The sequence below is a fragment of the Xiphias gladius genome, chromosome 23 (genome assembly GCF_016859285.1).
Source record: "Xiphias gladius isolate SHS-SW01 ecotype Sanya breed wild chromosome 23, ASM1685928v1, whole genome shotgun sequence".
Classification (NCBI taxonomy): Eukaryota; Metazoa; Chordata; class Actinopteri; order Istiophoriformes; family Xiphiidae; genus Xiphias; species Xiphias gladius.
The window spans coordinates 14,283,590-14,309,036 of NC_053422.1; the positions used below are offsets into that span (position 1 = coordinate 14,283,590).

The following is a 25,447-nucleotide window of genomic DNA, read 5'->3' on the forward strand; positions in this document are numbered from 1 at the left end:
TCTCACGCAAAACCCACTCATCAGTTAAATTAACTGCAAACAAGTGATGTCTTGTCAAGAATATCCCGCGATACTATGAGAGGTGTCTCAATGTGCCTCATTATTTTTCCTCCTGCTAGTTTGCTTTGTTGAGTACACTGTAGTTTGTGCATCATTGCCAAAAGACTGTTTAGACAATAGTGAGTGTCATCTCCAAATTTTGCTCCAACTGTAAAGGACACAATTCCATGACAAAGGTTTCAAGATCTCTGAAATGCTTTCCATTACTTCAGACTGAAAGGAAAAACAAAATAACAAATGGAATAATAAGAGGAAATTGCAGTTTGGAAATGATTACAAGTGTGTAAGCTCTCTAGGCAAGAACATGCTGCATTGCTCAGGATATTTTTCTCACCCTCTGCCTTTGCATATTTCACACTGGTGTAGTCTTTGGAGATGTAAGTCATACTGAGAGAATTTGACTCTGCATGCTAAAAAGGCATAAATACGGGTGGGGGAAAAAAAAGAAACATAACCAGCAGATGACCTTATTACGCTCAGTGTGTACCATGCAGTAGCAATATTGCCTTTATTTTTCGTTATTACCACCCGCCATTTCTGTGAGTGGGAGGAATATCAATTTCACAAAGAGGGCCTCTGACTAAATGTTAAGGAGCCCCCCTGTCATGTGAGACACATCCCTACTGTTCTGAGTGGGCAGATATGGCTGTGTTTTACTACTTATGGATATTCAATGGAAGAGCACAGGTCCTGCTGTAATAAGGCATTTACCAATGCAGAGTAGCACTGTGCACTGTGAGAACATATGTTAATGTACTTGGCTTTGGCCAGAGAAACAGCAAGAGGGTTGGGAAAAAAAAGCACATGGGACTGGCCTCCTGGAGCACACATTTGCCTTCTACAAAGATATTAATATGACTGGTGCTCAGTGGTGGAAGAGGAGGAAAAATTACCCTGGCAGTGAGGAGAAGTTTGTTGTGGTGATGGTGATGGACCCCACTTGGGTGAGGCAGGCTGGGGAAGAGAGACAGCTCTGTACTCGGTGGCTTTTGAATTACATCAATGGCATACTTTTAACTGACTGCGCTGCCAGAAAAACTGACATCAACATATTTGAGGAAGATATGCATGGAGCAAATGGGGATATGACTGTGAGCCTTGTCTCTGTGCTTTATCAATGTTTTACCAAGACTGTGCCACCAGCTTTGCAAGAAGGATTGTGTTCTGTCTCAAGAGTTGACAGTTACAGTAACAAGTTGTCAGTTGAAGGAAATACTTAATAAAATGTATGCTATACATAGAAGTTACCCTTTTTCTGAATATGGTAGAAAAATTATGCCCTGACCCAGTATTTCATTTTACAATTTTACTGGCTTGTTAGCCTGGGTACTTACTTACCTTCCAACAACAGCAGGCAATATGTAGATAGTGTATATAGAGAGTTTATGTAGAAAAGGATTTTCTGCAAATAAAGACGGTGAGTAAACACTTTGCTTGGCTTTCACATTCATATGGATTACATGAGAAAATATTCATGAACTTGGCTTTGGTCTCACTGGAGAAGGTTGAAGAAGTAATGTGTCTTTCTCAATATTGAGTATGTTTACTGTTCATATGTTACCAGTAGCAACAGTGGTCAGTAGTCAGTAGTTCTTTTGTCCTGTGTCCATTGAATGTTATAGTAATTAAGCAGCAACTTATGGTTTTCTTCCTGTGTATGCAGTCGCCTTCTTTTTAAAAATCATGTCTATTGGCCTATTTCACTGTCTGTTCTTGGCTCTTTGGCTTTTAATAGCATTTCACCGGGAGAAGTAAACACATGACCTCGCCTAGGTATCATGGGCTTTTAAAAACCTGTGTCACCGCTACTTGTTTTGTCCATGGCAGATAGCAAATGATTAAAAAGAAAGATACATAAAAACACCTCATTTACGATCTAAAAAATTTTCTGACGGTCACCTGACAGCATGTTACAACACTCAAAATTTACTTGAGGTGTGAAAAATACAAAGAACAATGTGATGCTAATGCTACAAACTGCTAAAATACAAAAAAATCTGGTAAGAATGGCTGTTATGATGGCTGTTTGTAAAATGGAATAAGAGTATATGAATTTGATTTTTTACTAACTGATATAAGATGATTTATTTATCTAAGTGGGCATTTAAAAGAAGGCTTTTTTTGAGATACAGTGAAATCTTTAGAAGTTGAGATTGTGATCTACTATATAGGTAACAGCAATGACAGAAAGCAAGTGGTTGTATACACATTCCAGTTATCTCTATGATAAATTTGATCCCATAAGGTATAAATTGATTTCTTTGTAGTGATCAGATTACATACAACTGGAATAGCAACAAATGCAGTATTTTTGAAGTGAGACCCATCAACCCTTCAGTAGAAAGAAGGTTGTTACTGTTTGAAACATTAATATGATAAATAAGGTAAAAATAACAGTATTACCACTTCTTGTTCTAGGGTTCTCATTGAAATTTATAAGAAGGCTACTCTCATTTAGATTGTCAATGTTTCACAAGCTTCTTTGGGAAATCCTTATGCTCGTGGAGATACGCAAAGAGTGACAGTGAATGCACTTTTAAACTGAGGGGAAATTAGCTGAATGACATCACAGCTAACAATTTGGCTATCAGTTGTGTGTTTAAATTTAAGTCAGAAGCAACTCCCAGTTTTCAGGAGATCATTTCCATAAATGTTCTGCGAATCATTAATCCGTATCATCATTGCTCTTCATGTTTGTCAGTGAATGACAATGATTCAGGCTCTTTGGTTCAAACACAAGCCTGTGATACAGTACGTCATCGCACATCATAATCTATGGACAATGCGTCTGCCAGTCTCAATGAAGAAAACTGTCAGGCATTTCAATGGGAGAAAGATCAAATGGATGAACAATTCACATTACTAGGAAAAACTGTGATAAACTGAAGTTTTGACACATCAAGGGGCTTTCCATTCTCTTTCCACCATGTTTCCTGTTTGACAATACACTTAGTGGCCACTTTATTAAACGCACCTCAATTTTAATGCAGCTCCCTCCTTCAGGCATGAAGTTCAGCCTTTGTGAGTCATTATGCAGGCAGAGAGAACATGCAGACAGGGTTGAGAGGTTCACTCACTGTCCAGCTAACCCTCGTAGCATGTGTTACCAACATGTACAGTATTTATTCATTTATTTATTTATTTTACTGATTCTGACCCAAGATGTCCTAATAAATCAAAACAGCTACCACGGCACATGGAGGGAGACCATTGGACAAAACTTTGAAACGGACTAAACATATTGAAGAAGCCTCAGTAGGCATATGATTATTAAAACAGAAACATGTTTCTGAACATGTTTCTGTTGCCATGTGCACATGATCAAAGTTTAAACTCCATGGATCTATGGCACCTGGTATCAACATCACAGGGTGTTTTATTATTTAAGCCACAGCCTACTTAACAGTTTGCTCACGAGTTTTTTTCAACCCTGATGGTAACGGAAACGATCAATACATAGCGTAATAAAAAAAAAAGATGTAGCCCAGGTCTAATCATATGTAAGGTGACATAGTAGCATGGACATTAAAAACTACAACAATGCTCCCACCAACCTTGTTGTGGGTGTAGCTTAAGTGTTTTTGTCAGCAACTAGCAACTGAAACATTTAAGGATAATAATTCAGTATTTGAATGTGCTACGGCCAAGTGAACATGCTGTTTTTGATCACTTGCTTTCTTCCTGTCCATCCTTTTGGTTTATCTTTGAGCCAGCAGCAACATCTAATCAGGGCAGCGAGTCTTCATTCCTTGTAGCAGCACATAAATAGAACCAAATAGCAAACATGTGAACCATAACATAATATACAAAGTGAATATGGGGTGCTGCTGCTGAGTCTTTTTTGTGCCATTCCACATCATTTCTCTGCTCTGCCCAGCTTTGGCTAAACAGGAAATGTTTTAATATTGTATTTATAATGCAGAGGCTTCACTTGTCTAGGTCCGGGTATTGTTATGCATCAATAAGATTGTCATCATCGATTGTGACAGCTACAGCTGACGTTCTATCACCCAAGATGACTGTTCTCCTGTAAAAAATTAGCCCCTAGGTTGTCTGTGCAATGAGCTTATTATGACCCATAGTTATGTTTTACTGTCAGGCGACCTCTAGCGGCTCTAGCAATTATGAAGGGAGGAAAGGAGAAAGTAAGGTGACGTAATATAAACAGCATCAAAGTCTGCGTTAGGAGGAGGGGTTGGTTTGGATGGATGGGTCGACAAAACACACCACTTTGACATGGGAGACTGCTGTTTGTGTCCTGTTTGAAACCAATAGTCATCATTGTTTGTTTTATCCATGACCGTTCCACAACCTTAATTGAATGTTTATCATTGTAACCACGACAGAGGTCCCCTGACCTTAAGGAAGTACTTATTTTAACCCAGAACACAATCTTTTCCTAAACCTAACCAAGTTTTAATACCTAAACTTAACCAAACTGTGACTGTTCTGTAAGCTTACCCTGTTTATTACTTTAACCATGACTTTGAAAGTCCAGTACGCCTGCCGCCTTAAGGGTGGTGTTTCAGGAGACGCTCCTATGGGTCATATCAGAGGGTACGAACAGTTGGCCAATATGGTTGTTCAGGTTGGAGGACTAAACTAGAGAGGAATAAAGTCAAGTCAGGGTACCGTGGGTGGGATGTGCTAACTGATGTAGTAAATCTGAGAAAAAAAATACTACTTCTGTGCAATGTCAACAGGCGTGAACGCTGGAAAAGATGACAGTGGCATATTCTCTCACATAGAGTACAACCACCCTTACCAGCAGGCGTCTAACTACTGCCAGTGTTTGATTTTGAACAGAAAACAATGGGCATGACTCTTTTGATGCGTGTTGTATGTTACCCAAACCAAGAAGGGGGCCTGAAATGCTATACTATGAAATACTATTTAAGAATTTCTGTAAAACTACGTCAACATAACAGTATAATGCCAATTTCTGCCAAATGTTGCTAAATGTGGCTAATGGCTAATGCAGCTGCTAGCAATAAGACACAACTATATGGGGTTTATTGTTTCAGCTAACCTGGCACATAGTTGCTGCATATTGTAACAGTAAATGCAATATTTTGCACAGAAAAACAAAGCAAAAAATAAATAAATTACATGCTAAAACATTAAACAGATCTAGCTTAAGTGTGTAACTCTGCATGTTGGTTGGTAAAGAAGGATGAGGGGTTCATCTCTGCAATGCAATGACTACTTAATATTGTAGGAAACAAACCTCATAAAAATGCCTCATGTCTGCCAGTACTTGGTGTAATAATGATATTTTTTGCTTCTATAAATATAGCTAAGATTGTTGCTGACCAGGTGCAACCCCTTCATATTGACAGTGTACTGTTTTTACAAAAGGATTTTTCTCCAGCAACATAATGTATCATTGTCTCAAGATGGTTCCAGGAAATTACTTTACTTTACTCCTATGGTCTACACAGTCCCCGGATCACAACCTAATAAAACACTTTTGGGAGGAGGGCAAGTGGGATGGTCACAGCCTTCGCACCACTGTAAAACTGCAAAAACTACGCTGTCAAGTGAGTATAGATCAATTTCCTACTCCTTGCTAAATCAATGCTTCAAAAAAAGAAAAGAAAAAATCTGGCAGTTCTGAGGGTTGAATAGGACCCTACACCGTATTACCAAGGTGTACCTAATAAAACTGTCCTTGAGTGTATTTACAGTACTGGTAAAGCACTACACTTCAGTCAGAGACCTCTGGCTCAAATATCCTTCCCTTCCTTGGTTTCTTAGCATAGACACCATGACATTCTGAATTTGCATAGTAGTAAAGATTAATGTAGCTCTTGGAGGCTGGTATGACACTTATTCAAAACAGTTCCCCTTTTTTTCGCTAGTGTAGTCTAGAGCAAAAACGGGTGAGGAGGCAGTGAGTGATGTGGGTAAAGAAAGTCAGACACTTCCTCAGTCGTAGTCAACCTCAAAGAGCATTTTGTCATGTATCTTCACTTGGTAAAGTACCTGCAACCTTCTTCACATCACTACTGAATCAAGGTCTGTTTCACAGTATTTGATGCTGTTTGATGTAAGTTGAGATGTGAAAAAAGTAATGGAAGAGTAAAAAAAAAAGCACATCTCTAAAACTGGGATAGCAATTTTGTTGTTGTTGTTTTCTTTTTTCTATCTTCATCTTTTAGTACATGAATGATTTTTGGTAAACGATAATTATTAAGTTAGATGTCAGAGGGTTATGAAGGATGTCCTTCAAGCTGCACCTGATTTCAAGGGACAGCTTGACAAAACTCACTTTGAATTTGGTTGAAAGCATGTCTAATTGAATTTTGATACGTAATTAAATCAAGGAATAAATCAGCCCAGATCCCACTGCAACTGACAATTCAACACTCTTGAGCACCACAAGCTAATTATGATGAAGCCATTATCTCAGCCAAAGGGAGTACTCTGAACGGCTCCTTCTTCATCATGTAGGATGTTTTCAACTAGAGTGTGCCCAACCTTGGGGAAAGGGCACCTCTCATATTAAGGATCCAGAAGATCCTGTAAATGTCACTCGCTCGGTCGGTAATGTATCCACGTGGAAACACTGTCCCACTTTAAAGCAGGTGATTACTTAAAGCAGTCATAGCAATAAAATGTTTTTGACTCACTTGTACGCACAAGCACATTGATGCACCAAGCCAGAAATGATCTGATGTGTTGTAAATCAGTAATTACAGCTGGTAGTAATTTCTGTCAATAATCCCTCAATGTGTAGGAAGTGGCTATATTGATTTAACATGGATTTAGAGCATCATCCTCATCATCTGGTTTCCAGTCTCATATGGTTAATCAATTACATCCCCTGCGATTTAAGTATGCTTTAGATGCCATGCACTGCGCATGTAATCTCATGACATAAGGTATTAAATTAAGTCTAATTATAACTTTGCAGCTATGTGTCATATCATACTCTTTTAATGCCTTCACTAAGAAGACAAATTGGTGTGTCAGTCAAGACGGGTGCTGCATTTTGATTCAGTGTCAAACGAAATTTAGAAGTTAGTTATGACTGTCACATGATCCTTGTAAATAAATATGCATAAATGAATAAAACATGTTCAACTGATCAGCCTGCTTGAAGCTGAGTTACCTTTTACATATACATAAACGAGTGAAAAAGACGTAATTCTCCAACTCCCCAGACAACCATATTAGCTCTAGCTGGTATGGTTTTCGTAAATGAATCCTCTGCAACAATTACTGAAGTAGCCTCCTTCTGCATAATTTGATGAGCAAAGAGAACATTGATGAACTTTTTTAATTATTGCGCCACTTGGGATTGTGACACAAACGCCACAGAGAGGGAGGGGGTCCACCCCTACAGCTGCTAGAGTGCTTTTTTCCCCTTTCTCTCTTTTCCTCTTACTACCCACCCTTTTTTAATTCACCCAATTTGTCGGTCCAAATGAAACAGCAAAAGGTTAGAGTGTGGAGTAATTAACAGCAGCTAGCCCAATGAAATCAGGGGGGCTGGTACACTGGGAGGATCAATACCTTACTAAGAGTGAAGCAACATGGGGATATTGTCCAGGGGAAACACACATATACAGACCACTTAATAATAATAAGCTGATGAAAAGGCAACATGTTGTCCACTTGTAAATCACAATTGGTTCGAACACACTGTGACATTATTGCTGTCTAGTAATTGTGTTAGAGGAAAGTTGCTCCTTGTGCACACTCAAGAATTGTACAGGATTTACAGCACTCTGTGTGGTTTGCTGAGAGGGTTTCCCTTTATTGAATGTCAGTAAGTACATCAATACACTTTGGACAACTGGACACCAATGCAGAGGGAAATTGAGACTCTATTTATCTAAGGCTACACTTAAGTATATTGAAGACTTTATTAGCCCCTTTTGATGAGGAGGTGTTTTGTTTGCAACAGTTTTATCACACTGTCTAAGACATGCTGCGTTTGCCAGAAATATAAGGGATGTAAACTTGAACTATGCCCACTGTTTCTTGGCTGAGGCAGTCACATCTCTTGCGCCTGCACACATAAGCAGATGGCATTCACGTCTAAGATTTCCACTGTGAATATTTGTATTTTGCGTGCATATGTTTAGGTGTGTCATTGTGACATGGCACAGCTCGACAAAGCTGTCATTTTCTTCCTATTGATAAATTCAGACGCATCCATCTCATCCGTGGGGATAACCACTCGATAGCAGGCCACATGCTTTTCTCCCACCCTCTCCGAACAGCTTAGGTCATGGATTGTGGTGCTGCACTGAGCAGTACTGACAAGTCCTGCTTGACCATTATTTTCAACAACTTCTTGCAGAGAGACTAGTTGAATTGAACAGCAGCGCACTATAGTGAGCTTCACCAGTGAAACCTGAAGCAGAGTCATTACAAATGTCAAATACGCAAGGGTAAGCTTTGGCAGCTCAAAAGACTGTGGCTTGCTAGTAAGCTTCGTGTCTCTTTGCCTTGCTCTGTGCTTCTCCCCACCTTCAAAGGTATTTACGCTATGAAATAAATTGTTATGTGGGAGGCTGTAGAGACGGGAGCAGCAGATCTCATTAGTGTTAAACTATTAGGAGCATGAGGACCCCAGGGATGAGGGGCTTTAAGGCTTTCAGTGAAGCTTTAAGTTATCGCATCATACACTCGTAAAAATTATTTTCACAAACTGCAGCGAGGCACCGTGATGCCCTGATTTTTTTTTTTTTTAAACATTGAACTTAGCATTAATGGAGAAAACTCAACAAAACTTTGTATTCTGATATTGTCCAACTGCTAAACGGAGTGCAGAGGTCAGCCAATTCAGCTAGGACATATTTTTTAAAAATGGTTAAACGTTGGGTTTAATTTTCTCTATGATTATAATATAGCAAAATATGTCCACGTGAAGCCAACAGATATTTTGACACCAGTTGTGGTAATTGCTGAAAATGAGAACAAGGAATATCAAGGGGATTGTTATTCCTTAGTAATCTTATGTAGAATGACTTCAGTGTCATCAAGTTCACAGAGGTCAGGAGAAAATCAAAGAAACTAGAATAAATAGACTTTGGAAATCAAGAGGTAGTTATTTCATTGGCCTTTTATTTAAAGATGTCTTTTCCTGAAGATAACACGTCTGGTTAATTTCATGCTTGGGTAGGAATAGGTTCTCTGGATATGAAGTAGTTTTAAGTGTAATGGCTACCAGCTGTGTTTTTGTGTTTTTTAATTGTGCTTGTATTTGTTTAGAGGTTGACGAAATTAGATTATGAACACAGCAAATATTGTCCATAACCTAAAATAATAAGTTTGCCATGGTTGTTTTTGGCTTTCTATCACCCGTGACACACTCTTCCGTACATGAGTTTCTGTTTTTTTTTTGTCTTTTACTTCGCCTACATGATAGAGTTGGACTTTTCTTGCTGCATTTTGGTCTGATTGTAAGGTCAACCTCTAAAATGACAAAAATTGCAAAAAAAACTACTAATAAAATCACTAACTACCAATAAACTGTGCTTGTGTTAGGGAACCCAATAGTTTTGACAAACATATATCAATGAACCCATTGCAGTGTAATGCTGAGAGACATGAAAAGCTACTGGAGAACTGTAGTCCCCCAGTAGCTATAACTGGAATAAATCTTGATTCACTTAAATTATATTTTATACTCTAAATGTAAATGTATATGTACTGAGGGAGACTGATCAAGCCGTCTATTTACAAAAGCTGATGTAAAGTTTTCTAATATCCCTGAATGTTCAAAGTTGGCTTATTGTTTTCTAAGAAGAATATAGTAGAATATAGTAGCTAATATTACATCTACAGTCGAAGCTGTACATGTAATATTAGCTACCCTCCAGTCACCTACGCACAGCTGGAATGCATTCTTACCTACCTTCTTACTATGCCTTTTGATTATTACCCAGTTCGTCTGCCTTTGTACCAACCTGCCATGCCATTGCTCAGACCCTCACTGGAGAAGAAAGGCTGATGCAGCACGTCAACCTGCCTCCAGTTCATACTGGAACTTAGAGCTGGGGAGCTCAAAGACTGTCCTACAGTTCACTTTACATGTTAAAACAATATCAGATATAATTATTTGCATGCACTGTTTCAAAAAATGCCATACAAGTCTACAATATGTACCATATGTTCCTTTCACTGTTCACTATTTATTCATTGTGCAGCCACTGTGTCTAGAAATTGGGATACATTTGGATACAGAAAGAGAGCACAATAAGGTCTGGTGTTTTAATCAATTATTTATCCAATATTTTAATGATCAGAGTGCCTGGGGTGATCAAAGGCTTGGTTCGAGCTCCACTGCCTTTGCTCGCTAAGACATCCCTCTGTACTTTGATGTGGTTCACCAACAAATGCACTTATCTTAAGCATAACTCTCTCCCAGGCTTCCATGTGGGTGCTTTGAAACTGCTAGTTTGAGAGGCATACATACAGAGAGAAGGTGACTGACCAATCCATACAGAGGAGAAAGAAAAAAGAGGAAACTCGTACATTTTTGCTCTCCAGCTATCAAATGTACAACTACTATTTTGAATGTCGTCTAAATATGAGACAATCATAGTCACCTTCTCAGATCCCTCATGTACATTATCATATATTTAATTGGTTAGCAAGGTCTCTAACTTGAAGTATGTGTCATGAGATGTTGAATAAAACATTACTTGGAGAAGAAACAACTGCCAGGTGGCAGCCTCACGTAAAATCCTGATATAAATGACCAGTCAGTGGATGCAAATGAGTTGCTCCTCAAAAAGACCAAACAAATGTTGAGGTGTTCAAATATATATATATATATATATATATATATATGTGTATATGGGGGTTAGTACTATAGCAGCTCAAGCCATCATGTCAGTCTGGTGTGGTTATGGGTGAAGTATTAATTATACTTACTAGTTTATAATAAGGTTATAAGATCTATTTAGAAATAACCTATATATGTCTCTATGTGCAGAACAGTCATGTGTTAGATTGTTCCTATATTCAGTTTTTGCATAGCTTTCTTGTTAACCTCATGTTAAATGGAAATAATCTAGACAAAATTAATTTTATATATTAATCCCTTTTTGCATTCCCGTTTTCATAATTACTTTGAATCTTTCAAATTCTTACGCGTAAGGGCTTTCTGAGAACATAATTCTTAGATTTAGCATTTATTTTATGAATGGACTACCAGATGTATGCAGGGTCAATATAGCAGGACAGTTCAGTTTTTGTGCCATATATTATACATTAAGCAGACACAGACCAACACTTTTACTCATTAGGAGTCATGTTACTGTCTACCTGGCAAAATTAAGTCCAATATTTATTCTTTATTAGTTCAGTTTTTTTGCCACCTACTCCTGGGTGAAATATTTGGCTCTTTAGCTGCTAAATGTGCCACTATGTTCCCCAGCTTGTTACTAACTTTGTCTGTCTGCAATTCGGTGATGTCAAGGTAAGGGGATTATCAGAGGTTTTTTGCTGAAAAAATAAAATCCAGACCAGATATCTAATTATTTCAGCACAACACTGAAATTGTAGATGTTGGCATAGAGCAGAGCAGTGCCATAATGGCTGAACTGCTAAAAATGATGACCACTATATTGCCAAAGTGTATATTTGAAAAACTTGAGCTTCAAACCATTGAAGAAGAAACAAACTGTTGTCTTCTTAAAATAACTCTAGTTTGTGCACCTAGATACTCCATGGCAACAAGATGATTTAATGGTTCCCTACCACATTGTCTTAAATATAAGACAACATAATTGATTGCCTGGCAGTTATTTGTCAGAAGTTTGGAGGCCTCACTTTTTGATTTAGTTCAGTTGTCCACCATAAAGATCCAGTTTGTTTTTGATGAATAGCTTTGGGTGTACTTCTCTATCACTCAGTCAGTAGCCGCATCCCTTGGTGAACAATTATGGCAGGATAATCTGTTGACATGAACTTGTTTCCTGTTCATTGTTTTACCGTTCCACCCCAGCAGTCCTCTCTGCTTCTCCCCTGTCTAAGTGGCTCCTCACTGCCAGATTTCTTCTATTTTCTTTGCAAATCAAGTCATGTACTCAGATTATTATACACAGTACAAAGAAAACAAAATTGGTGATTAAAAATTAAATACTCTTATCTCTCTGTGAGTTATCTCAGTCCCCAGAGAGAGGATGCTATTTTGCAGGCTTGCGGGTGTCTTTTGTTCCCAATTTAGAAGCTTGTCGCTGTTTATTGTTAATTTTTGATGCTTCATTTGATATTCTGTTCACTTTCCTCCTTGACATCTAGAGACAACATCTTTATCAAAGTGTCAGTTGTATGGTTTGTGTTGTCAGGATGTCGAGTTTGCCCTATTCTTTACATTTCTGGGGAGAGGGTGTGTACTCTGCAGCCTGGTTTGTTGGCTTGCCAGTGGAGCACGGTACAAACTCTGTGTCTGAGTAGAAAATCAATATGTATCCGAAATCTCAATTCCGACCTAAAAAAAGACTTTAAACCCCCAAATCTATGAGTCAGTTGTGAACTCTGAATGACTTTAAGGAGTTACAGTCAGATGGGGATGTGAAATGACTGTTCTTATGTCCTTGCAGGAGGCCTGTCAACTTGGCAAGATTACCTCTGTGAATGTAAGTCTTACTCTGTTCTCCGCTTTCTCTTGCATGCACATGAGCAACATCAGAGCATGATACTGTGCCGGTAGTTGGTTTATTACCTCAGTATACTGTATTATGCACAAGTAACACCTACAATAAATCTGCATGTCACCACTGTAATCTCTGTTTCTAGAAATATACATGTTGTTGTTGCCATATGAAAACCTCAAAACCACATACAGATTTTAATGTTTTAACTTCTATTGAAAGGTTTTGTGGGTTAATGTTAAGAAAATTCTGTAACCATTAGGATTTTGAAACCCTTGTAAAAAGTTTCAATCCAACAGCAATGACTGAACTATTTATCTTGTTCATGACTTAACTTTTTTTTTTTACTGTTCTATTTTTTACATCTTTCTGTAAAATTGCTTTGTTATTCTTGTAGGAATAACTGAAAAATTGTAAGTAAATGTTTTAAGATGTCAGAGATTTTTTTTTCTTCAAACAGTGGAGTATCTTAACAGGTATCTCTTTGGAATAGCAGAAGTGTGTTCTCAAACGCCATATTTTTCCACTGGTACAACAGACAGCAAAGATATCACCATCGAAAGCTTCTTCTCTTCATTTAAATGATTTTTTAAGATTCTTTACCAAGGGTACCTGTATTGTAACGGATTTTCTGGGAGTGATGTGAAAATATCTCCACTTTCAATTGTCTTTGTTGTTGCATTTTTAAGTGAAATATTCAACACAGATCAAAGACATTTCACGCCTCCTTGTAAGACACCTTTTACGTTAAATCCAACTCTGTCTTGTCTGGTCTGAATGTGCCTGTGTGCAGATGTATACACAGGCATTCAGAGTTCACCAGTCTCTGGTCCATGAGAGCAGGACTGTCAGAGTCCCTCTAGCACTTTGCAAAAAATGCAACTCATACTTTTTCAATTTCAGCAGATAATGCTGCTACTGTGAAATCCTGCACAACATGGCTTGTGTGTTCAGTAACAACTTCAGTTTTTGGAGTCCAACAATTTTCTACTATTGTATTATTTGATGTTGATCTGCAATCATAACTGGTAGATATTTGTTGCTTTACATTTATATCTAAGCTACCTATTGTTAACATTTTGCCATTATTAAAGTTTTTGTAAGGCCCTACTTAGCTAGGACTACAGAGAATTACTATTTAATACTGTCATAGTTCATTTGCACAGAGAAGATCATCATAGTGGGAGACTCAGTAACAGATGAAATTGATAAAAAATTCATTGGATTAGTCAAAAATCACCCAGTAATGGTCCAACCCACTTGCTAGAATCACCTCCCTCTTGCATGTTCCCGCTAACTCACCATTTCACACAGCGGCATATTCACTTAACACATAACACGTAACACAATGGACTGCTCTGGAATAGCATGTACAAAAAGAAGGGAAACACACACAATGTAAAAAAGATTTTTGTGGATGTTGCATGATCTTGACATCAAACAGAATAAGGACATCTGGCGCAGTGTTTTTTTTGTTGTTGTTGTTGTTGTTTTGTTTTTTTTGGTGGATAGTACTGCTGCTCTTGTTTTTTTTTTTTTTTCTTCTCCACATAAGACATGTGCGACATGACAAAGCCGCGTCTCCTCTGAACAGATTTATGCAGGTCTAGGTGTGCCCGCGAGCTGATCCTTATCTGAAATGGCAGAGCCAATCTCCTCTGATTCACTCCTAAGTGGTCCCTGTTTATCACTCAAAGTGAGGTGGTTGTCAGCCAAGTCCTTCTCCATGCAGCACTGACTTCTTTGCTATTTTCTACAGAGTGGTAGATAGGGAAAAAATATATTCATATAATAATAAAAGTGAAAAAACTGAGGTCTACAAAAGGACAAGGTGGTAGCCACTTGGCCTTCCCTCTTCTATAGAACGGATTTCTAATCCGGTAACCCATGGATCCAGTCCCATCTGCCTAATGTCTGGGTGGTTACCAGAGGGAGGGTTTTGGATTGGTTAGCTTGTTATATGGTAGAACTTGGCATGCACCTCTCCTGTTCATTTTATCTCTGTGTACATACTTCTCAAGGCAGTGTTTTATCTGGCTGAACGGGCTTTGTTTGGTCTTGATATCTCTTTTCGCAGCTTGTCTTTGCTTTATGGATTTCTGGCAGCTTCTTTAAATAAGTGATAATGCTTAGCAAAACACTCACCTTGACTCCTCTGTGAATGTTTGTTTTTGTTTGTCATGTTTGTCTTTCAACGTTAATGTTTTATTCACATTAGTCATTACCACTGAGAGCAAAACTTTTTTTTTTTTTTTTTTTTAATTTAAGAGCCATTAACGGTATTCAATTGTAATTAATATTGTAGCTAAACAGCTTAGTATTGATTGTATTGTGAAATCAAATTAGGCCTTTCTTAACATCTGGAAGCAACTTGAATGGGCTTGAATAAACAGAAACCTAAAAATTAAGACACTCCCTTATTCAAAATGATTATGTCCTAATTGTCACGGACAGCTGTTTGTTCTAATAGATTCTGGATGCCACTGTTGGAGCAAGTTTCCAATAATTAGAATCATGTGGAGAGGAAGCATGCTTCTTGTAGAGCTGCCAACCTTCGGTAAGTGGGCTCTGTCTTTTGCTGGAACCTGGACTTTGCTTTTGCGCGCATCCTCAAGTAATTTGAGAAACAGCTGCCAACACTGTTTGAGAACAAGTAGATATTTAGACTACTTGTAAGCGTGGGCAAACATGGCACACAAAACTATATGATTTTGCCAACAAGGTATTCGTCTCTTCTCTGTCTTGGAAAATGAATAAAATCATGAGAAGAGTGGGAGAAACATAACTTTCTGTAGGGACCTTTAGAAATATACCTCATCATTTGGCAGCAGAACGTAACGCCACATGCAGTCAACGCAAGATTAATTCTAATCCTACATCATGTATAATTTAGTGTGGTCCAGAAATTAGTGCAGTGCATGTGAACAGATAAGTATTTTCTTTCTTATTTTTCAAACAGAAACAACAGCAAAGGAAAAAGCTTTTACAAGAGTTGAAGTTTTGTGGGCTTTTCTTCGGTGCGTTTGTTTCTTTGGCTGCATGCCCTTTTTCCACCCTTATTCTGTTTATTTCTCATCTGTCTCTTTCTTACTAGCATACAGTCACATACACACACACACACACACACACACACACACACACACACACACACACACACACACACACACACACACACACACACAGTGATTTGTGGCCTGGGGATCTAGATGAATCAAGTAAATAGAATATTTAGCTAGCTGTTTCAACATCACAGCATTGAAAAGCACTCAGTTGTGCTTTCAGGGTGCTAATTGTGTGGATTTAGGTTAGTCAACCCTCTCTGATAGTTTTTAAATGAAGCTTTTTGTGCACTTGGTTTTTGGCAGTTTGTCCTTCATTAGTGCCAGACTTTATTTCACTCTCCCTCTCTCCTCTATTTTCCTAGCCTTATTCAATCTTACCAAAGAACAATAAGTGCTTTATCTACGCACTATAGTGGCTGAGGAAAAATATGTTCGCACAGAGACATCACCTCCTCCTGCGCTTGAAGGAGCATCTGTTAATGATGTTTTTAATTCAGGACTTGCATATTGCTTTTGTTGCTATAGCGATGAAGAAAATCAAGATAGTCATTTGTGCTCTAGTTGTATTTGCTCTTGAAAAAAATTCTCTTATCAGTTTGAATAATGGGACGAATAAAATTCACAGCAATAACGGAATCTGAGGGTGTAATTATACTTTATGTGTTTTATGCCCCCATACAGTGTGATGCAGTATGATGTTACACGGGAATCATGTGAGGACATGAATTCTAGCCACAGTATATATCACTGCGACAATGCTCAGTTTTACCAGTTTTACCTCAAAGCCAAGTCAGATCTCCTCATTTTTCTTTTTGTCAAACTCCAAGGAAATATATCAAAAATGAAAGTTAAAAAATGAAATCAGCGGCGTCTACCCATTGTGCTTCACAGTATGAATGATTGTAACTTTGAGGTTTCTTTTCTGGAGGAATTGCTAACATGTTAGCAAAAACCCACCATACACAGATTGTGTTTTCTTTTTAGCTCCAAAGAAAGGTCGCAACATGAACTTCTGTAAACCTCAGAAGAAATCAAAGAGGCCTGCACCTCTCAGAAGAAAATGCCCACACGCCTCTGATCCCCAAGACATAAATCAAAGTAGCCTTCACACACATTTCTACTTCTTTTGTATCTGAATTGGGTGAGAAGCAAAACTAGGACATAGTTCAACCTGTTAATACACATCCCATCCATTATCAGGGTGGGAAGTCTCAATTATAAATCTTATAGCCAGATTATTATCTGAAAAGTAATTCACTAGACCCAACAGACAATAAATCATTTTTTCGGATTACAAGGTCACTGTTTCAATTAGTCCCCTTGGTGAAGAGATGCAACTTTGGCATATTTTCCTAGTAAAAGCACATCAGGTAAAGATAATGGATGCAGTGCTGGGCATGTAACAACAACATTTGATACAGTTAGGAAAGGATTTCCCTCATAAATGCCATCTCATATTACTCATTCACCCATAAACGAGCACTGTTGTCACCACTCGTGATAATATTAAGACAGTGCAGCAGTAACTGAGGTCAAGGATAAAACTTTGAATTGATGATTACATCCGTTTAGGGACTCACTAATTAAGGCTTTACAAGCTTTTGTCAAGTCACCCAAATAAGAAAAAAAAAAACAATCATACTTTCTCATTTAGGCGTTGTGTTATAGCCATGCAAATAGTTTTGGTTTTAGGTTGTGAGATATCTGTCTCTGAGATTTCTGTCCCCCCTCAACTCAATGGTGAGAGGAATTTTAATTGTGTGGCGTAATGCACTGAAATATTACATTTTTAAAAAATCAACGACAAAACGACTCTCCAGAAGGAATGTCCTTGTTCCTCTGAACAGACCTGAATGTTTTCAATGGAACTATTTGAAGACTATGAAGACTGTTCTCATTGTGTTCTATGGATTATGCAGAGTAACTAGACACTGTTTCAGGAAAAAGGAAAGAAAAAAAGAAACATTTCAGTTTTTTTTGTGCTGTGAGCTGACAGTACAACAGAACTGGATGTCAGACTTAAATTTAATGGTTTATAGTGTACCCATGCACAGTGTGCTACTGTACTTGCCTGTTTATGGGTTTGGTTGGGGTTTTTTTTTTTCACTTTTTTAGGCATTTTAAACAGCATGGAAGAGTTTTCTAATAGAACATTTCTTGTTTGTTCGGTGTGCTCCAGACCCAGCGCCGTGTCACGTTCCATCTTCCAGACGGTTCCCAGGAGAGCTGCAGTGATAGCGGGCTGGGAGACCCCGAGCCCAGCAGCACGGCCAGCACCACCCAGCCTCTTCCCCTCAACTTCCCCCAGGAGGAGTACTACGAGCAAACATCACCTAACAGCCGCACCGAGGGAGATGGAAACTCAGACCCTGAATCCAGTGAGTACTGAGCTTTGCATTGTTCAGACAGCAGGCAAATCTGTTATGTTTCATTTTTATTATGTTTCGGGATTTTTGAGACTGACTCTCCACAGCGTAATTTACAAATGGCCATCTGCATTTTTAGACAGTAAAATTATTTACTGAGATTACAGCTGTGATTTTCATAGTAACAACAAAGCCTTGCAGACACTTAACAAGCCACCATTTCTTGTCAAATAACTAGTAAAAAGCATGTTACATGTTAACGTTTTTGGTAAAGTAGGACAACAATTTTGTTGTATAAGAACGAGGGTTGCACTGCTGAGAGGGAAATAAAGTGTTGTTCCATTTGCCGTATTTTTCAGTGTTTCCTGTTGAGATGAAACCAGAAACCGTCTCAGTCATATTACGTATGCAAATAAATTGGATTTGATCAAAAAAGACAGTGAATCTGTTGTAATGGGAGTGCAGTATAACATTAAGGCTGTAACTTGGGTGCATTTATTATTGACAGTTAATTTTGTAAGCCTGAATTTTGTAAAAGTTGTCCAGTGTTACGCTGTGGAGTGTAAGGGGAATTATACCTCTGAAGTTGGAATTCTGTTGCTGAATTTATTCAAATGTTTCACAAGACAGCTGTCACTGCACTGGCTTGCTGCCCAATGATGTTCTCCATAAAAGGCTCCATTGAACGCAAGGATGCACAACTCCTTCCTCATACATATACAACAGATTTTTTAAAAATCATTGCTCAAATAACTGGCTGAGGGGAAAAAGAAGAGTGCTTAAGACACACCACAGAGGAGTCTGGGTTTTATCCAGCAGTGCTGGAGTAGATCCAGAGCCAGCATGCCAATGATGCTGCTGTTGAAATTATTTTGCTCCACCTTAGCATGAACAAGCTATTCTGAGTCCCCTACCAATGTGTCCTTGTCACATACCAACCCTTCCCGGCTACAAGCTGGATATTTTCATCTTGGTGAATTAGATTGTATTATCTGGAGGTAACTCTGCATCATATATCGCAGACCGGATCAAGGCTTAGATCGGAGCACGGCTTCACTCCTCCTGTGGCCCGTGTATATCATTACCAGGAATATTATAGCCATTGCATGGAGTTACCTGTCAAAAAACAAGTCTGTTTTTTATTTGTTTTTTTTGTTTTTTTTTTTATATCCAGCAGAAAAAAATATATACAGGACAGGTAGAAATAGATTGCTTTGCATACACCTACATGCAGTATAGCTATTGTGTCATACAGTAGCTGTAAGTGAGACAACAGTCCTTGGTGCATCTGCCACCCCAGCAGCTTCGCTGACAGGGCCGGGGCTGGGGTGTCAGTGTGTGTGTGATTGTGAATACATTTGTTAGACATTAGACAAGATGGCTGACATCCTGTTCATTTACATGCACAGGTCTGTTCCATTTGTTATTTTTCTATCTTTGATGAGGAGATGTTGCATGCTACAGCAAGAAATCTTTTTTTACAAGATAGCCTTTTTAACACAGCCAGCTGACCTCCATATTCCCTCACACACAGACACGCACACACATCTGCACACATGCAGGCACATGTATAAACACACGCACGAACACATGCATCTAATGATCAAACCTTTCCTTCCCCAGCTGTTCTCTTTAATGTACTCACCATGGTGACAGCAGCGATTCACATTTGTGATTCATTCATATACAGATGCAATTGCTCATCATCTCATTAATATTCAGTGACATAAACATCTCATATTTCATAAACTTAATCAAATACTGCACTTATTACCCACTTTCCCTCTGGGGTAATATTTGTTGAAGTGCATTAGTTTTAGATAGAATACCATGCTAATGTAGTAAATGCATGTGTACTTTTAGAAAATGCTGCGTTAAAAATCATTGCAGAGTGAGAGTGTTAAGAGAATAACTGAGAGTGTAATATCGGAGAATAATATAAGTAGTTAGATATTACAAAAGTCACTGTGCTGATTCTCTGTTGTAACCTTATTACATCAAATGGTATTAAAGTAATGTAATTCTAATTGATGTTAATGTAAAAAAAAGGTTAAAGCAGACAGGACCTGATAATGTTCAGGGGTTGTGTAAACACCATATGAGAAGTGATTTCATAAATTTTATGTACCCAAGTCTTTATGAAATTTATGCAGGAGTGTGCAGCTTTCAGATGCTTATATTTTGCCTTTTGAGGTTTCAGGGAAATACATAAAATTCACATTTTATATTTGTATAATTTAATAAATACATATCTAAAAGAGCATACATTCTCACCTACGTCACAAAAGTCTTTTCGTTTGCTTTTAGATGCTGCCGGTTTAACACTCGCTTTCACACACACTCACATGTCATTTGAAGACGGAGTGAAAGTCGTCTGACTCATCTGGCTCCATTTTCTCCTTCCAGAAGTTTAGTCAGATAAACTCTGACTCTGTGTTACTCAGTTCAAAAGGAGAGATGGATCCTGTGCATGTTGACCGTCTCAGAGACGAGTGCGCTGGTGACAGAGGGGGGCCTAAGATGGATTAGATATGGTTTTATCAATGAGCACCAGGCTGGCACGGTGGTGGCAATCTCTTATCATGTCGTCTCAATTTGTAAAGCAAGAAGAACAAGGAAAAGTGGAAAGAAGGATGAGGAGATGGAATGACTCCAAGTGAAGAGGGAGAAATAGAACTGAGAGATTGAAAGACTGAAGCTGCGGTAAAAAGAGAGAATTTCAAGTGTTAAAAGTGGTATTGTTTCGTAAAGGTGCTTCAGCTTGGACCTGAATGTCAACTTTCACTGAATAATTGTCTGTGCCAAAGGCAAGCCATGTGGCCTTCTTATGACAATGAATTTCTCAACTCCTCTTTAAACCTGCATCTTTATTAGACCACCCACTCTTGAAATAAAGTTCATATGACATTTTATGTTTGTATTATTTATGAGTTAGGCGGCTGTTCATTTTATGGGCTCTTGCTTCACCCTCCAGGCTTACTTCACCGCCCCGCCATCAGTCTTATGCTGTCGCCTCTTTTGTCACACATTGTTCCAAAGCTTTTGATATTTCCTCCTCTGTCTCAGCAAATAGATAAAAGCTGCAAATTAATATCATTAGCTTGTGTGATTTTAGGTCCAACCCCCATACATCTGACTGCTGGCTTTTACAGAACTACACATCCAGAACAATTAGGCATGATGAATCGTACCTGTCCCTTTTGGCCAAACTGCGACACTTCATCAAAACATCAAAAACAGGCATGCATAATGATATGCGATGCATCTCTTCCCTGGAATAAGAAGGATGTTTCAGTTGACATTCTCTCATACTGACACTCGGCACTGTGGCATCCTCAGTTTTAAGCACATTAATACACAGCTTCACCTTCTTCTATCAGAAGTGACGGACTTTTCAGGGAATCACTAAAAGCAGTGTAGTCTTAAATGGAGTACTAAAAGCAACTAGTTGATGAAAATGTCATTCTTGACCCATCTTGGCCCCAGACATTGTGTTCTGTGGATTTTGTTGTTTTTTAATGATAATGACCACTGGCCGTGTTCTGAGAGATGTTACTGCAATTGTGATCAGCTCAGCTTTGTTGACATTAAATAATTAAATCCTATGTTTTTCTTTCTATGCAATCATTAACTTTGGACAGCCTCTGCTGTTAAGTTGATGCTGGCTTAACGATTTCCTGAAAGGTTTTTGCTGAATGATGGCAATCATCATGTCACGAACAGCGAACGCTGCTAAGCCCTCAGACAAAGTGCAGCAAAGTGGGAGCAAATCCCTGAGTCTAAATCCTTCACATTTTTCAAACAATACACAATTTTGTTCTCTGGATGATTTGTAATATACTTATTTCTTTCTCCTGTTGAGTTGGAGTTGAGGGATTTAGGAGCTTTTGGTTTTGCCCACTTACAAGCAGCTCACTAAAGGCAGTTTTGAAGTAGTGCATTAGTCTCTGGAAGAAACATGAAATGGTGGTATACTATAGTGCCGTATCTTAATCTGTGGCATATGGCTTTCAAATGACCAGCTTACACCTTGTCTGTCTAAGATCTAAATCTGATATTAAAATAATCCAATCCTTTTTAAACACTGCGAGTATAATAAGATTATAGTTTTAAATGTGCTGTGCAGTGCATTATTAAAGTAGGGACTTTTTTCAGATTTTATCAAATAACAGATTTCAATCAAGGATTTTGTTTGATATTTAAATTATTTTTCACTTTAAGCAAATTCGTGTCTAAAACTTTTATAGCACGCTATATAATTGCTGATGTCAGGAGACAAATAATCTGATTAAAGGCTTGCTAAGTTCTTACTTCGTGGGGGTTACGTTCTCAACTCTTTGATTTCTGTAGGTTCAAAATTTTCATAATAGCTCTCAGACTGAGTTTCCAGTTGATTGATTTACAACTGCCCTTTTTCTTTATTACGAAAAGGCCACTTGACTTGATACAGTGTGCCAAACACGTTGGTACCACTTTAATTTTTAATACTTCTCAGACCCTAGACCCTAGCCAGTATGTCTAGCCGCCAATGGCAAGTTTACACTAAGATTGGAATTCAACTGTCTAGACACAATCTGCCCATGAAAAAAGGGATTTTATGAGGAAAAAAAAAAACTAAAAAAAAAAAAAAATATTTAGATGGTTGTGTGACAACTCTAGGACTAAGTGAGACCAGCTTCAGTACAAAACAGTAGCACTACATTTTGTCATTCATACCAACAGTTTAAAACATCATTATGTGACGACAATGCCATTGTATTCAGTGCAGTTAGCAGCATTAATTATGCGTATGAGTCCAATCTCAGTTTTACTTTGAGGGTTCTCATATGCAATTAGAAGTAATGAATGTGCTTCTTAATTACATTCATTTGTGCAAATTTCCATTCCCCATTGAATTTTTCTGTGGAAACATTGTGACACTGACCAATGGCATATCATTTGCAATGTGACTAAATCCATTCAGCATAGAACAATTAGCTGTAATTAGTGTTACAATGTCATCAGCGACCAGGGGGAGAGACTAAGCTGACATGCAATGGAGAAGAGGACCCTTGTTCAGAGAGTTAAAAGTCCAACATTGTAGCAAGATCCAGATAATTGGCTGACCACAGGTTAGAAAGATGATGAACTGCTGTAAGACTGTAGGGCTTGATTCTTTTTTTTTTCAACTTTCATTCATGTAAAGTTGGCTGAACAAGCATTCTATTTGAAAGCAATGGCCTTCTCCACATTTACATACTTAACAGCTGCCAGAGCAACCATCTACTTCTGCCAGCGAGTCTCTCCATCAACGGCTGACAAATGAGCAGGTTCACTGAAGTAATTAAGAATGAAGTGCCTTGCTTAAGGGTACATCGCCGGTAGTTATTGAAAGATAGGAGGGAGCATTTCTCATTCTTTTCACAACATGAGCTCACATATTGTCATAGGTTGTAGCAGATATTCTGGCTGTGGTGTATATATTTAATTCATTCTGCGCATAAAATGGTAATGCAGCCTTTTCCTTTTCTTGCAGTGATCCCACAGCCTACAAGATAATTTCTTCAAACTACTTTTTTTCACATCATTTGCACCAGTTTGCTTCCTGCTATATATTCACCCTCATATAAATAAATAAAAGCCTTTGTGCCTTCTGGCTCCCAGAACTTTTTACAGCTGCCCCAGTGGGCCTTCAACAGAGCTAAATGAAGCAACAGTGAGTATTAACCTACATAGATTGGACCTTTCCTTTTAAGATGATTTTTAGATTTTTTTTTTTTTTCCTCTCTCCTTTTTTTCACTGCCGGGGGTCTAGAGCTGAGTCAGAAGGGGACTTAGATGGACTCATCTGTATCCTTCTCAACTGATTGGGATTTGGTGGGAGTGCTCAGCTCTCAGAGGTGAGGTGGAGGGGAGCCCTTGTTTTATCTGGTTCAAAATGCCACACCAGTTGTCTTGGAGAGAGAGGCGAGCTATTGATCTGGAGGAGTCAACTCAGCTCACAGAAATCTCTCTCCACCTTCCTTCAAACAACTGAAAAGTGTCATGTTAGAAACCTCCTTTTCCAGAGTATTAGGCCCCTTCTTTGTTGCCCTGCCAAAGTCTTCTGTGAAGTTGAGATGGGAGCTCTCTGGAACAATCATCCAGATCTCAGCAGGACAAGACGGAAAAGATATAAAAAGATTTCGGGATAATCAGTGCATGGCATTCAAAATTTTAATACCAATAGAAGTGCCTCAGTGCCAGAAGAAAATTACACATACAAGATGCAAGAGTGGATTGCTGTAAGCTGTTTTGGCTTTGACTGAAAATTAATTAATTAATTGTATATATTTAGTCATTTATTCAGATATTTTTTATTGTTAATGCGTCCTTAAATACTGTTATTTCAACATTTCTTATTGCTCTAATGTGCCCTGAGGGACGTGATTTGAATGCTCAGAGAGTTCAGCTAGATATTTAGGTGAAAAAAAGGAAAGTTGGCTGAACACACCATGTTTAACTGTCCAAAAGTTGCTGCTTCAAATTCACTCAGCAGCACTGTGACTTGAGTGGGCTTTTCAAAGACCTGTACAATTAAAATACTCATTCCGAAGTTGTTAACATGTTCAGTAAGTCTTGTGTCTGGTTTGGGAAGGGATCAATAGCTGCCAAGTTTGATCGTGTCTCTGGGCAATGTATTCTGAACTCGGCAGGGGTAGAGAGAGACTTCAAACAAGGATAGAGGCTCAAAGGCCCGACCAAGCAATTCACTTTGTTCCATTTCACTGACTCTGTGATTCCTAAACTGGAATATGGCTCAGACTGCATATTAAACCTGTGAAATGTAGGGTTCGAGAGAGGTGAGCTGCTTTGGTGCTTGATTCCATATAGCTGGTATGATCTCACTAACACCAAACATGAATCATGAAAAACAACAACTCACCTGAAATCAAAAATGGGCAAGCTATTTATTGGATGCCAGTGGTGTCTTATGGCATATTGGGCATAAGGCTATGTAGCCAATATTTGTATGCTCAATTGCTTTAATGTGGTTGAAATCCAGCAGCCAGTAAAAATTGCCTTAAACCTCTAAGTCAGAGCTCTTTACATAAACTCATTTAAACTTTTAAACTTCCCAATATTTCTCAAGAATCACACTGTCCTTTCAGTGTGATGAGCTGAGATTACACCTGCCTGAAAGAGCAGAAACTTTCCCTTCAGAAGCAGGTGGAAAACATGGGGAGCTATAAAATATAGATTTGCTAATGTTTTATTCAAGATAATTTGTGATAGATAGCTTTTTACTAAAGTCCCACTCCTTTTTGATTATAGTTTGACAGCTTGTGTTAGCATTAACAGTTTTGCCTGCAATTTAGCCTGT

At 38.4% G+C, this 25,447-nt stretch overlaps 1 protein-coding gene across 2 annotated transcripts in view; it reads left to right on the forward strand.

Annotated features, from left to right (window-relative positions):
* pcdh11 (protocadherin 11) overlaps positions 1-25,447 on the forward strand; it is a 112,985-nt gene that overhangs the window by 53,544 nt on the left and 33,994 nt on the right. The window contains exons 4-5 of one of the 2 annotated variants that reach the window (XM_040120008.1): positions 2,252-2,254; positions 17,919-18,117. In XM_040120008.1, the coding sequence (XP_039975942.1) occupies positions 2,252-2,254; positions 17,919-18,117 (202 nt within the window). Of the gene's footprint in view, positions 1-2,251; positions 2,255-12,626; positions 12,663-17,918; positions 18,118-25,447 lie in introns of both variants that reach the window. The other variant, XM_040120007.1, reaches the window with a different exon arrangement.